The sequence below is a fragment of the Mustela putorius genome, unplaced genomic scaffold (genome assembly GCF_011764305.1).
Source record: "Mustela putorius furo isolate JIRA1106 unplaced genomic scaffold, ASM1176430v1.1 tig00000198_pilon_pilon_pilon, whole genome shotgun sequence".
NCBI lineage: Eukaryota > Metazoa > Chordata > Mammalia > Carnivora > Mustelidae > Mustela > Mustela putorius.
Window position 1 is genome coordinate 7,492,510 of NW_025421311.1, and position 15,984 is coordinate 7,508,493.

At 37.5% G+C, this 15,984-nt stretch overlaps 1 protein-coding gene across 4 annotated transcripts in view; it reads right to left on the reverse strand.

The window, feature by feature from the left end:
• ARHGAP20 (Rho GTPase activating protein 20) overlaps positions 1–15,984 on the reverse strand; it is a 134,699-nt gene that overhangs the window by 41,382 nt on the left and 77,333 nt on the right. For all 4 annotated transcript variants that reach the window (XM_004749769.3, XM_004749768.3, XM_013054811.1 and 1 more), the window contains 2 exons: positions 13,950–14,114; positions 7,818–7,967 (listed from right to left, as the gene is read on the reverse strand). In XM_004749769.3, coding sequence (XP_004749826.1) covers positions 7,818–7,967; positions 13,950–14,114 — 315 coding nt within the window. The remainder of the gene's footprint in view (positions 1–7,817; positions 7,968–13,949; positions 14,115–15,984) is intronic.

A 15,984-nucleotide genomic window follows, 5' to 3' on the forward strand; every position in this document is an offset into this window, starting at 1 on the left:
TTGAGTATTTTCGCATCTGTGTTCATCAAGGATATCGGTCTATAGCTCTCTTTTTTGGTGGGATCCTTGTCTGGTTTTGGGATCAAGGTGATGCTGGCCTCATAAAATGAGTTTGGAAGTTTTCCTTCCATTTCTATTTTTTGGAACAGTTTCAGGAGAATAGGAATTAGTTCTTCTTTAAATGTTTGGTAGAATTCCCCCGGGAAGCCGTCTGGCCCTGGGCTTTTGTTTGTTTGGAGATTTTTAATGACTGTTTCAATCTCCTTACTGGTTATGGGTCTGTTCAGGCTTTCTATTTCTTCCTGGTTCAGTTGTGGTAGTTTATATGTTTCTAGGAATGCATCCATTTCTTCCAGATTGTCAAATTTATTGCCGTAGAGTTGCTCATAGTATGTTCTTATAATAGTTTGTATTTCTTTGGTGTTAGTTGTGATCTCTCCTCTTTCATTCATGATTTTATTTATTTGGGTCCTTTCTCTTTTCTTTTTGATAAGTCGGGCCAGGGGTTTATCAATTTTATTAATTCTTTCAAAGAACCAGCTCCTAGTTTCGTTGATTTGTTCTATTGTTTTTTGGTTTCTATTTCATTGATTTCTGCTCTGATCTTTATGATTTCTCTTCTCTCCTGCTGGGCTTAGGGTTTCTTTCTTGTTCTTTTCTCCAGCTCCTTTAGGTGTAGGGTTAGGTTGTGTACCTGAGACCTTTCTTGTTTCTTGAGAAAGGCTTGTACCGCTATATATTTTCCTCTCAGGACTGCCTTTGTTGTGTCCCACAGATTTTGAACCGTTGTGTTTTCATTATCATTTGTTTCCATGATTTTTTTTTCAATTCTTCTTTAATTTTCCCCCGGTTGACCCATTCATTCTTTAGAAGGATACTGTTTAGTCTCCATGTATTTGGGTTCTTTCCAAACTTCCTTTTGTGGTTGAGTTCTAGCTTTAGAGCATTGTGGTCTGAAAAATATGCAGGGAATGATCCCAATCTTTTGATACCGGTTGAGTCCTGATTTAGGACCGAGGATGTGATCTATTCTGGAGAATGTTCCATGTGCACTAGAGAAGAATGTGTATTCTGTTGCTTTGGGATGAAATATTCTGAATATATCTGTGATGTCCATCTGGTCCAGTGTGTCATTTAAGGCCTTTATATCCTTGCTGATCTTTTGCTTGGATGACCTGTCCATTTCAGTGAGGGGAGTGTTAAAGTCCCCTACTATCATTGTATTATTGTTGATGTGTTTCTTTGATTTTGTTATTAATTGGTTTATATAGTTGGCTGCTCCCACATTGGGGGCATAGATATTTAAAATTGTTAAATCTTCTTGTTGGACAGACCCTTTGAGTATGATATAGTGTCCTTCATCATCTCTTATTATAGTCTTTGGCTTAAAATCTAATTGATCTGATATAAGGATTGCCACTCCTGCTTTCTTCTGATGTCCATTAGCATGGTAAATTCTTTTCCACCCCCTCACTTTAAATCTGGAGGTGTCTTCGGGCTTAAAATGTGTTTCTTGGAGGCAACATATAGATGGGTTTTTGTTTTTTTTATCCATTCTGATACCCTGTGTCTTTTGACAGGGGCATTTAGCCCATTCACATTCAGGGTAACTATTGAGAGATATGAATTTAGTGCCATTGTATTGCCTGTAAGGTGACTGTTACTGTATATGGTCTCTGTTCCTTTCTGATCTACCACTTGTAGGCTCTCTCTTTGCTTAGAGGACCCCTTTCAAGATTTCCTGTAGAGCTGGTTTGGTATTTGCAAATTCTTTCAGTTGTTGTTTGTCCTGGAAGCTTTTAATCTCTCCTTCTATTTTCAATGATAGCCTAGCTGGATATAGTATTCTTGGCTGCATGTTTTTCTCGTTTAGTGCTCTGAAAATATCATGCCAGCTCTTTCTGGCCTGCCAGGTCTCTGTGGATAAGTCAGCTGCCAATCTAATATTTTTACCATTGTATGTTACAGACTTCTTTTCCCGGGCTGCTTTCAGGATTTTCTCTTTGTCATTGAGACTTGTAAATTTTACTATTAGGTGACGGGGTGTGGGCCTATTCTTATTGATTTTGAGGGGCATTCTCTGAACCTCCTGAATTTTGATGCTCGTTCCCTTTGCCATATTGGGGAAATTCTCCCCAATAATTCTCTCCAGGATACCTTCTGCTCCCCTCTCACTTTCTTCTTCTTCTGGAATCCCAATTATTCTAATGTTGTTTCGTCTTATGGTGTCACTTATCTCTCGAATTCTCCCCTCGTGGTCCAGTAGCTGTTTGTCCCTCTTTTGATCAGCTTCTTTATTCTCTGTCATTTGGTCTTCTATATCACTAATTCTTTCTTCTGCCTCATTTATCCTAGCAGTGAGAGCCTCCATTTTTGATTGCACCTCATTAATAGCTTTTTTGATTTCAACTTGGTTAGATTTTAGCTTTTCTTAATTACTACAGTCTTTTAAGATCAACTCATTTACAACTAAATCACTAGTGATAATTTTTCTGAAGTTATGGCTACATTTAATTCTTAAACTTGAAAATATTTCAGTATTTATTTCTATATGGTCTTGAACTCAGTTTTAAACCATATTTCTAATCTCAACAAGATGGAAATTCTTATTATTTTCTTGTTCCAGAAAAATACACTTAACAAGTATTTGTAATTTGTTTCTAAGTCTGTTGCTTAGCAATTTTCCCCAGACACAACTCCCAGGATTGGGCATCTGAAAGTACACTACATCGCTTTTACTGACCATCCAATTTTCACCTTCCACAGTTCCTTATAAACTTCTAATATATTCACCCTTCCCAAACAGAAGATTTTCCAGGTTCATTTGTATCAAATCTTGGATTTATTTGGCAAAAAACTGTGTTGAAAAATAGGTGAGTTTTCTTTGGACCTGTGAACTTTCTTCAAAGCAGTTAAAGAAATTGGCTCTTTAAAACACTTAATATTTTTTAAACTTTTATTGACATGTAAGATACACAGAAAAGTTGTATAATGCTTAAGTGTACAGCCTGAGCATTTTTCACAAATTGAACACACCCATGTGACTAAAGCTCAGGTTATGAAACAGAAAATCACCTCGGAAGGACTGCTTGTGCTCCTTTTCAGGCACTAATTCCCACTATCCTGACTTCTTCGTCTTTTTTTTTTTTTTTTAAAGATTTTATTTATTTATTTGACAGACAGAGATCACAAGTAGGCAGAGAGGCAGGCAGAGAGAGAGGGGGAAGCAGGCTCCCCGCTGAGCAGAGAGCCTAATGTGGAACTTGATTCCAGGACCCTGGGATCATGACCTGAGCCGAAGGCAGAGGCTTTAACCCACTGAGCCACCCAGCACCCCCCTCCCCCACTATCCTGACTTCTAACAGAACAGGATGGTTATGTTTTCGTTATTATAAATGTAAACAGACAGTATGTACTATTTTGTGTCTGGCTTCTTTCATCCAACACTATGTTTATGAGACTTCCCCATATTACCGTATGTGGTTTTAGACTGTTCATTCTCATTGCTGTATAGTGTTCTATTGTTTGAATAAACAGCATGCATTCCTTTGAAAATAAACAACTTATGAAGTGTGTCAGGTTAACCCATTGAGACTGATCTATGTAGTCTCTTATGTTTTCCCCTCAACACAATCGGGAATTTCTCACTGACTGTGACAGTTTTCAGTCTTAGATTTCAAAGCTATTAGTCCTTTACATTTTTGGTTTCTTTATAGATATTGTAGTGACTGGCTAGGAGAACCTGCTTCTTGAGCTGCTATCCTGATGGCATTTTAAACTGATTGTGGCCTAGATTTTTCTTAATGTTGACTGATATATACCATTTCTGATGTTCTTCAACGCCTCCTTCCTTAAAAAACCTGTCTGCTTTTTTTTCTTTTTTGGGGGGGGGGTAGCAAATTTCTGATGGAATAAATTCTTAGAGTTTAAAAAAATCTTTATTTAATTTTAATTATTGAAGGCTATCTTTGCTGGATATAGTAGTCTAAGTTCAAAGTTTTTTTCTTTTAACACTTTTAAATAAAGATGCCATTCCACTATCTTCTGAAATTGCCATAGTTTCTGATGAAAAAGCCATGATGATACAAATCATTGTTCTCCTATATGTAATGTGCTGTTTTTCTCTGGCTACTTTTAAGATTTTCTCTTATCTTTGGTTTATAGCATTTGTAACACGACTAAGTGAAATTTTCTTCATACTCTTATTTGGAGTTCACTGAGCTTACTAAATCTATACATGTAAATCACTAAGCTTGGGAGATTTTCAGACTATTATTTCTTCAAAAATTCTGTCCTATTCCCTCTCTCTCCACTTCTGGAGTTCTAGTTACATGTATATTATATCTTTTGGTATTTTCTAACAAGTCTCTGATGCATTTTGAATTAAAGTTGTCTGTTTTGAGGTGCCTGGGTCATTTAGTTAAGCATCTGACTCTTAATTTTGAAAATTTTGGCTCAGGTATCAGGGTCATGAGATCAAGCCATAAGCTGGGCTCTGTGCTGGATGTGGGACCTGTTTAAGATGATCTCTCTCACTCTTCCTCTGCCTCTCTCTCTCTCAAATAGAGAAGTACATAAATTAAAAAAAAAAAAGTCTGTTTTCTCTATTCTTCTGATTGGATAATCTGTATTGATCTATCTTCAAATTCACTGACTCCTTCATCTTTCATTTCCATTCTGCAATTAAAGAGCTATATATATATATATATATATATATATAGAGAGAGAGAGAGAGAGAGAGAGAGAGAAAGAGAGACATAAAATTTAAGATACTGCAGTTTTCAGTTCTAATATTTTCATTTGGGCTTTTTAAAATATCTTCTATTTCTCTACTGAGATATCTTTCCATTCATTTCAGTTGGCTTTTCCTTTTACCTAGTGAGCACGATTAAAAAAGTTGGTTTAAAGTTCTTTTCTAAGAGTTCCAACAGGATTGGCCTCTATTGATTATCTTTTCTGGTTCTTTGTATGTGAGGAAATTTTAGATTGTATTCTGGACATTGTGAATATTTTGTTTGCAGACTGAGTGCTGTTACATTTGCAGGGTCAACATTTTTGCTTCAGTTCCTTTAGTGTTAGCTTCAAGTTGCTTTGAGTCTACTCCATGCATGTCTCCAGCAATCAGTCTCACATGTGGGTAGAATCTATATACAAAATCTGGGGTTTCCCTCCTTTGATACTCTCCTTTTCTGATATTTCCCCCCTAACTTTCCTGTGGCTGTGGTTGACTCAGACCCTGCAGTCTGGTTGTTTGGCCAGAAAGACTGGGGGTTTCTGTCAGTTTAGCTGCCCTGCACAATGATATGACTGTAGCCTGCCCTTGGGCCAATGGCTTAAACACAGGAAACTCACCTCTGCTGGTGTCTCCGTCCAAGTCTCAATTCCTCTCCAAAATCTGCCAACTTGTGTTCACTTTGTAGAACCTTTATGTGGTTGTTGCTGTTTGAATTTTGTTCAGAGTTTACACTTGCTATCTATACGGTGGTTAGTCTGTTAAGGCCTTACTCTGCCATACCAAAACTCTTCAGCACAACTTTGTTTTTTAAAATAATCTTTTAAATGTGAAGTAAGTTGAGACTTTCAGGAATTTGCTAAGATAATATAGAGATCTCTGGTATACCTTTTACCTTCCTGAAATAATCCTCTTCCAATGGCACACTTGTCAAACTAAGAAGTCAATATTGGTACATTACTATTAATCACATTCTTGACTCTTCAGACTTTTGCGTTTTTCCATTAATGTCCTTTTTCTATCCTAGATTCCAACCCAGGATAACACATTGCCTTGAGTTATCATGTCTCTTTAGAGATTGGTCTAGAACAGTTTCTAAGTCTTTTCCTGTTTTGTTTTTCTGTTTTTTTTTTTTTTTTTTTTTTTTTTAAACCATGATAATCTGGAGGAGTACTGGTCAGTTTAACCTATAGAATATCCTTTAGTTTGGGTTTGTTTGAAGTTTCTCTCATGTTTGGACTGGGGTTATGGGTTTTGAGGAGGAATAACACAAAGGTGCTCTTCTCACATTCTATTGAGGAGTATAATTAACCTTAATCATCTGGTTAGAGTACTATTTTTTTAAAGAATACAATGTGTGTAAAACTTCTTTCCACATCGTTTTCACTTCTTAAAACAAGTTAAATGGAAACTCCTTAATTAAAGATATCAGACTCAGGTAGTTAAGGGCCTCAGGTGGTTAAGTACTGATTTTGGCTCAATTCATGATTTTAGGGTTGTGAGATCCAGCCCTGCATCAGGCTCCACACTCAGCAGGGATTCTGCTACAGGATTCTCTCTTTCCCTCCCCACACGGCCCCTCCTGCCATTCTCCCACTAAAGAAAAGACAAATAATAAAGGACATCATGTGGTTTTTCCCCTTACTTCCTTTCACCTGTAACGCCAAGGAGATCAAGCAACAGAAAATGATATTATCTGGAGAAATCTGTCATGGAAAATGAGATATGCAGAGAACAATACAAAAATATAGTTCTTCCAAACAAGTTCTTAAAATCTTGTGGTGGGCCAATAATGCATAATAGAATTTAATGATATGTCTGTTTTTATTAGAAGATTAATAGTTTGGGGGTGCCTGGGTGGCTCAGTGCGTTAAGCCTCTACCTTTGGCTCAGGTCATGATCCCTGTTCTCTGCTCAGCGGGGAGCCTGCTTCCCTCTCTCTGCCTGACTCTCTGCCTACTTGTGATCTCTGTCTGTCAAATAAATTTTAAAAAATCTTAAAAAACAATAAGAAGATTAATAGTTTGGAAAATTTTGGTTATTTAGAAAAATTTGGTTATTTAGTTACTTAGAATGATGCCTGGGGTGTCTAGTGGTAGTGGGGAAGCAGAAATTGAAAGAAAAACATGTGCATGTGAACTCCCAACTCCTTAAGTGTAAAACAAACATTGGACTTGAGCATGTACCTGTTCAAAATCACAAGTGTAAATTTTGATATGCTCATCCTGACCTGAGAAGTGCCAATTTAGCATGTTCAGGATAAGAGTCTCTATGAAACCCTGATGTTCAGTTCAGGCACCCCATTATTTTATGGCATTAACTTTATGTCTATATTTAAAAACCACTTCTTTAGGAAATTTGGGAGTTTAGGGGTGCCTTGGTGGCTCAGTTTGTTAAGTGTCTGGCTTTTGATTTTGGCTTGGGTCATGATATCAGGGTCATGGAATGGAGACCCACATTGGGTGGGGGCAGGGGACAGGTATCTCCATGCTCAGCAGGGAGTCTGCGTAGAGTCTTTTCTCCCTTTCCCTCTGCTCCCCCCTCCTCTTGTTCTGGCTCTCAAATAAATAAATAGATAATCTAAAAAAATTTTGGGAGTATAAAACAGTTATTTAAACTTAATTGGACTATTTTATAAAATTTTTCAGTAAAAGTCTATTTCATTGGGTTGAAAAGACCAATTTGAAAGCTCTCTAGGTAAAGCGGTATGTGAACATGAGGGAAGGGGAGGCTTGAAAGGGTGGCGGCCCCAGAGCTTTGACTACCCCATTCCTCTTCCACAGGCCCTAGGTGCTTTAGCAGAGCCCCTTTAAAAATTACTGGTTAGACCAAGATAAACAACTCCAACGTTCTCAGTATTTACCATTACTCTCCACATACTTTAATGAGAAGTTCCTGGGGAAAAACAAGGCCTATTGGGGTATGTTGAAAGATGAGTTACTGATTTCAGAATAACTCAATCAGAATATAATATTTTCCTTTAAAAAATCAGAACAAGATTTGATTGACCTTTTTCTTTCCATCCTAGAAATCACCTCGTTGACTGTATTTAACATGTCAATGCAGGCACAGCTCTGGTTCTTACCTGAAAGTGGCCACGAAGTTCACAGTGGGCCAGCCCAAGACAAAGGATTTCAGGGCATTGGTGTTGCCTTCTCCCACTTCATCCACACAACTTGCTGTCCACATGTCACTTAGTTTTATTTTATTTTTTATTTTAAAGTTGTTGTTATATCTAAAAAGATAAAAACCAGATAGGACTTCTTGTTATTTTGTTTCTGAAATTTTATGAGAGCTTCTGTACTTGTGATAAAGGACAGTTTCCACTAATAATGGGCCAAGAATGTCTTATTCATTGTTTGTAACTTCAGTGCTTACTACAGGAAACTGTAGGTCGATTGGTTACCTTTGGCCCAAAATGGCCTTTGATACATTTGGTATATTAGTCCTCACGCTTGTGTCTATGGGCAGCAAATAGCCATACACCGCCTACTTTATTTTTCTATGTTGAGCATTGTATTTGGAATTTACAATTATAATAAATTTTAAATTTACTGCTGCTCTAAAAATTTCATTTATTATTTTTAATGTGCCTACTCCAAAAAAGTTTGAGTGGCTGAACAAAAGATTAAAGTACACATTATTTATGAAAATATTTATAAAATTTTCACCTTAAGAGAGATAGATGCACTTAAAAAAATATTTTCTGGAATTAATTAGAGAAATTTTCAATGTATTTCCCACTGAATGGGTACAACATTTTCTTGTCTTTACAAGCAAAGTTTTAATTTCCTTTCTTAAGACTTTGTTCATATCATTTTCTCTTATATTCTGACTACAATTAAAAACTATAGCCAAAAAACAGACCCTAACCTAGACTGGGGAAAAAAAAAAAACCAACAGAAAGTATTATACTTCAGTGGAGTTAACACACTTAATATTTATCTCCAAGGACCCAGAGGGTGACCAACTTTAAGTTGGCAATGAAATTGCTTTTTGACAATTTCTACCTAATCTCCCTTAGAACCCGATATTGAAACCACCATTACCCCTTGACCTAAATTCACAGATTTAATGCTCACAATGGATCCGAGAGTGAGTGAGTTAGAAGGCACTGGGAAAGATAAAGAGAATGCTCAGGGAAACTTGCACACTTCCTACCATTCAGAATCATTTGTGGAAACAGAAAAAGTTAATATGAAATCAAAGATAATTCAGATGGGAGTAGTCCTAAACTCCTTCATGGAATATTTAAAGTCAGAACTCTTTAGAAGGATCTATAAAATGAAAAAGGATCATGCAGGAACTACACAGGAAGGATAGTCTAGATTCGAAGCTTCATTTATACTTCCTGTAGGGCACACTTACTGTTTAAGTGTGATAGGAAAGAGCCTTGTGGCTCTAAAGATGTCTAGGTTTCTTTCTTCATCCTGTTGCTATGAATCTTTAGATTTTTCAAAATGAAACAGACTCAATTGAAGATAAAATTTTATTCCTTTGTATTTTTTGGTTAAAAAATCTTATTTTTTGAAAGTGCCTATTTAGGTAATATAAAACAGAAACTACAAATCTTTTGGAAAGAAAGGTATGTTCCCATTTCTCTTTTTACACAGTTTGTGTTTCCTAATGTGGGTCTCTCTCTGTATCAGATACTTCACATAACAGGTGGGAACTTCTCACATTTACTGCCCTGGAAAGAAGTCACTGTAATGATTCTTTCCCTAGATCAATGAAGCATCAAGATCATTCATCTCCTGATACAAGAAGTTAATCTCAATGTGTAAACAATCACTTTGCTTGTATTGGCTCATATTTACTAAGAACTTCCCATGTGCCAGTCAGTCATTGTGGTAAACACTTTACAGACATTATTTAGTTTAATCCTTACTTTATAGATAAAGAAATGGAGCCATGGAGAGATGTAGCTAAGCAACTTGCCAAGAGTCAAACAGCTGAGCTAGCATAGCTAGACTCTAACTTGAACAGTGTTGAATTCTGAGCTTATTTCTTGCTCTGAACTACTGCATGTCTGTAAAAAGCACTGGATATTGTCGGTCTTGTACAGCATCTGGATGGAAGCATCTTACCAAGAAGTTCCCTTCAGTTTTTCTATTTCCAGCCTTATTTAAGTTTTATTTATCTGAGTAATTTCTACCCAACATGGGGCTCGAACTCCTGACCCCGGAGATCAAAAGTTGGATGCCCTTCTGACTGAGTCGGCCAGGTGCCCCCAGTCTTACTTTTCTCTCTCTGTACCTATAAGGCTTTCTGATGAAACTGCTTACTATGCAGGTGGACAGGAACCTCACAAACACTTATGCCCACAAAGATAAATAGAGTAGCTTCAAAATACTTGAAACCAGTATTAAATAAAATTTTACATTTAGTCCTGGTATCATAGTGTGTTTCTTCATATTTTTCACACAACTCCTAATAGTATTAGACTATTCTAACAGAAATTTAAAAGTTTGAATCTAACGTGAACTGGCTGAAAAAAAAAAAAAACCAAAATAACAACCCAAAAAGTAATTCTTTATTTCCACAATGTAGTTCCTTACTACAAATTTGTTAAGATGAGGATCTATTTCCTTGTTTTCCTATGTTCCCATCATTATACTAGAAGGAATCCCAGTGAACTGTTGAAATATACAGGATTCTAGGGAGATTTCCCTGCACTTGAAGACAGAGATGTTTTACTAAGTATGTTTGAAGTAGTATATTCCACAAGCGTTTGATGATAATTCTACTAATAATGAATAGTCATTTCCTTTCAGTAAATTACAAATGGTTGCTCTATAATTACTGATAGAATACTAATTTCTTTCTAAATACTTTAAAGTTTTAAAACATTATCTTGAAAGATGAAAAGCCATACTTCTACTGGAAAAATAGCCTTTTATTTAGCTTTCTAGTGAATATCAAAATTGGTCACAAAGTTCCCATTCAGTTGTAATACTTATTCTAATGAAATACGGAAAAGAAGGACAATAAACGCAACAGAATTTTAGGTAAACACTGTCAACTTAAGCGCAAAGTGAGTAAGATACCTTAGCCAATAAAAGCCAAAAATTGAAAACCTTTTGTACTAGCTCACTCACTAAAATCCCCTTAGTTTCACTAAATAAATATGGGACAGCTAGTAATTTGTTATCCCACTTGAATTTATTTCCATGCCATCAACCTAAAGACTGAAAGCAGTTTCTAAATGGAGCCTGAAGGTGAGCCAAAGAAATATTGAACTTAGTGCAGTGAATCTGTTCACCAAGTACATGATTAAGCTCTCACATCATTTCAACAAATTAATGATCAAGGGTACAACCCAATCCTCTATCAAAGGGTGAGAAGTGATAGGGAAGACATTACAGGGAACTAGTTCTCCTGAAACATGTTTAAAGCTTTGCCTGATTTTGAGTTTCATTCCATCGTGGTTGGAAAAGATTTCAATCTTACCAATGCTGTTAAAACTTAAGATATCACTTCACACTGTCAGAATGGCTGTTATTTAAAAAAAGAACCCCCAAACAGAGCAAAAAAGCCAAAAAGGCAACGAGTATTGGTAAGGACATAAAGGAATTGGAGCCCTTGCACACTGTTGGTGCGAATGTAAAATGGGGCAGCCACTAGGACAACAATATGGAGGTTTCTCAAAAAACTAAAAACAGAGGGGCATCTGGGTGGCTCGGCCACTGAGCGTCTGCCTTAGCTCGGGTCATGATCCCAGTGTCTTGGATCAAGACCTGCATTGGGCTTCCTTCTTGGCAGGAAGCCTGCTTCTCTCTCTCCCAGTCCCCATGCTTGTGTTCCCTCTCTTGCTGTGTCACTTTCTGCAAAATGAATAAATAAAATCTTTTAAAAAATTAAGAACAGAAATATTATATAATCCAGAAATCCCACTTCTGGGTATTTATTAAAGAACTGAAATACTAAGGGCACCTGGGTGGCTCAGTGGGCTAAAGCCTCTGCCTTCGGCTCAGGTCATGATCCCAGGGTCCTAGGATCGAGCCCCGCATTGGGCTCTCTGCTCAGCAAGGAGCCTGCTTCCCTCTCTCTCTCTGCCTGCCTCTTTGCCTACTTGTGATCTCTGTCTGTCAAATAAATAAATAAACAAATCTTTAAAAAATTTTAAAAAAGAACTGAAATACTGTTTCTTATTAGTTAAGAACTTCTACTCATCGCACAAGACTATACTGTTATAAAAGAAACAAATACTTCCTGTGGAGGAATTTTCTGTGAAATTCTTTGGAAAAGGGGTAACAGAGACAGCAGATTTTGAAGTAAGATGGACCCATGTTCAAATGTGGGCTCAACTAATGACTACCTTTGGGATCTTAGTCAAATAATTTAACTTCTCTGAGTATCAATTTCTTCTGTAACAAGAGAAAAATAGTATCTGCCTGATAGAACAGCTATGCAGGTTAGTCTCTAGAAAAATACTTAAAATACAATAAGATCCAAATAACTGTGAGGTCTTTACCATTATTCACCCCAGTCATACTAAATTTATACTGCTTTGCAAAATTAGAATTTAGCTGTGGCCATGTCTTATTTATGGCATGGTATGACTTAGGTGTGTGAGTGAAGATAGCCAAAAAAAGTATTTACTATTCTCTAGTGATTAAAAATCCCTTTGATGGTACTGGATTTATTAAAATACTTTTATCTTCTACTGGGTTTGATAAACCATGAGAGTGGGGGGATGGAACAAGGAGCAACCACCATGTTCTAAGCAGAGAGTTAAATACACAGGCATTTAGTACTGAGAGGAAAGTAAATTCTTTTGGTTACCTCTCGAGTATATTCCAAATATGTGTGTCTCCTTCACTGAACTGCCCCTTCCCCAGATAAAGCCCTCATTGTGTTTCACTGGGACTACTCTACCCTCCTGCCCAGTCTCCTTGTTTCTCTACTCTTGCCTACTCTCTAATCCATTACCTCTCAGAGCAAGAAACAAGATCTTAAAAATATGAACTTCATTACAGTATTCCCCTAATTAAAATCCCTTTGAATAAAATCCCAACTCCTTAACATAGCCTCTGCTGTACTTGGCCTCCAAGACGGCCCCCAGCGATCTCCTGATATTTGCACCCTTGCATAGTTGTCTTCCCTGCTGCACTAAGGCTGGTCCGGGTGGCCAATAGCATATGTCAGAAATGATGGTATGCCGCCTGCAAAATCAGGTTATGAAGGCTGTGGCTTCTGTCTGGGGTGTTCTCTCGCCTGCCTACGCTCCATCTCACATTCTTGGATCTTCCAGTTTGGACGAAGCAATCCCATGTTATGAGCAGCCCTGGGAAGGACACCCCTGTGGGGAGGAGCCACCAGGTCTGGCCAACAGCCAGGGAGGGATGGAGGCCTGCCAGCGTCCATATGAGGGAGCAGAGAGGTGAATTCGCGAGCGTCAGTCAAGCTGTATGATGATTACAACCCGGTCAACAGCTTGACTGCAGCCTCACGAGCAGTCAGAACCACGGCAAAGCCACTTCTCAGCATGAGATTCCTCCGTACGGATGCATGTTCCTGTGTATGAGATGTTTGCAGTTATAAACTGTGGTTTTGGGGTAATTTGTTACATGGGAATAGATTACACAGCTGACAAGGTCCTGGTAACCTGAAACTTGTCTATTTCTCCAACCTCAATTCATATTCCTCTCCTGCTCATTATGCTCCAGTTACAGAAGCTTTCCTTTAGCTCCTTCAAAGGACCAAGCTTTCCTACCACCTTTGGGTCTGCTCTTCCCTCTGCCTAGAATGCTCACCCTCCTAATATCTGAATGGCTGGTTGCTTTTCAGTCTTCAATGATTTTTCCTCCTCAACTACGGCTACCTAACATATATCCCATATTTTATTTCACCCTGCCCCCAATTTTCTTCATAGCACTAATCACAATCTGTAATTTCTCCCACATGTTAAAATAAAGAGGCCAAAAAAGCAGGGACAATACCCATCACATCCTGTACTGTATCCCCTATATGTTTTCAGAACATGGCCATAGTGGGACCTAAATGAACACTTATTGAATAAAAAAACAACCGAAACTTTTTTTTTTTTTTTTTTTTTTGCAAAAATAAAACAAAACAAAACTATTAAACTTACTTCAGATACTAGTTATGGTAACAGAGGCCAGACATTCTTTACAGTAAGCACTGAGCAGAAGGGTTATCTTTGTTAGTGGGAATGCAATTTTATAAACTGGGAGAGGGTTTACAGTATACTTACTTGATTTTGGCCACAACAAACAGATCATTGAACAGGAAAAGATGCCGCTCCTGCCTCTGCAGGCCTCTTTTGAGTTCTACCCGGCCATCAATTAGCAGAGTCCTACTGGAGCACACAAATGAGGACAGAAATGTACATGTATCCACACAGGCAGAAGGACTTTCCCTGTAACAGATGAAACACAACAGATTTTTAGTCAAATGATCAAATATAGGATCGAGTTCTATAAAATTATAGCTTCTAGTTGGCCAAGAAATATAAAGCTCTCTGTATCTTTTTTAATGCAATGGCATAGTTTCCTAATTGGTACCTCAGTCTTTCTCTACACTGTGGTCTTTTACATCTCATTATGAAAATTTTCAAATACAGAACCAAGTTGTACGTTTTATAATAAACACATGTATACCCCAACCTGGATTTTACCATTAAAATTTCACTGCACTCACTTTATCATATATGCATCCAACTATCTGTCCTTCTATCTATTCAATAATCCATTCCATTTTTGGCATTTCAGTGTAAACTGTATATAGCAGTTCATTTCACCTTAAATACTTTGCCATGAACATCATTAACTAAAGTTCAATATTTGCTTATAATTTAAAAAAATGAGTGTACAATGAAATGCAGAAATCTTAGGTGTATATTCACTGAGTTTTAACAAATACTTTACCTGCACAGTCTTAAACTTTATCAAACTAGTAACATTATCATCACACCAAAGTATTTCCTCTTGTCTCTTCTCAGTTGTGTATTTTAGCTGAAGATGGCTTCTAAGTATTGGCTCTGGGTTGTTTATTTCGTCATCACTGGCTGAGACCAACAGCTCAAAAGTATATTGGAAGGGGAGATGAACCATGAGAGACTATGGACTCTGAAAAACAACCTGAGGGTTCTGAAGGGGCGGGGGGTGGGAGGTTGGGGGAGCCAGGTGGTGGGTATTATGGAGGGCACGTATTGCATGGAGCACTGGGTGTAGTGCAAAAACAATGAATTCTGTTACGCTGAAAAGAAATTAAAAAAAAAAGTATATTGGCCCCAAACTTATATTTTTACTCTCCCGATTATTTAAAAAAAAATAGCTGAGCAGATTTTTAGCCATTTGTAGCTGGACTGTTTTGCATATGCCCCATAACTATTCCCGATCTAGCCTTGATAAGATAGAGCCTAGTGATGATAAGACTTCTAGTCACTGCTGCCCATCAGAGTTCTCCAACCCAGAGATTCCCCATGGTGCTACTGAACTCTATCCTGTAGACCTATGAGCTCCAGGGATATCCTCTCTAATCCTTCTCACCTCAGGAGTTTCCTTGCCCTCTTCCCTTTCTGGTTGGTGGTCCTTTGACCACAAGCCTCAAGATGGTCTCATGCCATGAGGGAATTCCTTTCTCCTGCAACCCTGCCCAATGATGTCTTTTTCCTTGTTCAATCCCTAAATCCCTCAATATTCCTTACAATAGTCAATCCCCATCCCATCATCCTTAAGGCAACCACTATTCTGACCTTTTTTCCACTGAAGTCTAGTTTTGCCTGTTCTACAATTTCACATAAGTGGAGCTGCCATATGTACTTCTTTGTGGAAGCTATTTTTTAGTCAGTATTTATCAGTAATCCATTTCTTTATGCTGCTGAATAGTATTCCACTACATTAATATATCAAACTTGATATATTTATCAAATGTTTATTCATTCTCCTATTGATGGACCTGGGCTCTTTCTAGTTTTAAGCTATTATGAATAAAACAACTACAAATATTGTACTGGTCTTTTTGTGACCTATGTTTTAACTTCTCTTAAATAAGTATCTAAGAATGGAACTGTTGGATCACAGAGTAGGTAGATGTTTAATTTTAAAAAGCCCCTGCCAGTTAGTTTTCTAAAGTGGTTGTACCAATTTTTATTCCCAACAATATTGCGGGACAGTGCCAGTTGCTCCATAACCTTGCCAACACTTGGTGTTGTTAGTCTTTTAAATTTTGACCATTCCATGGTTATATGGTAACATCTCATTAGGATTTTAATTTATACTTCTCTG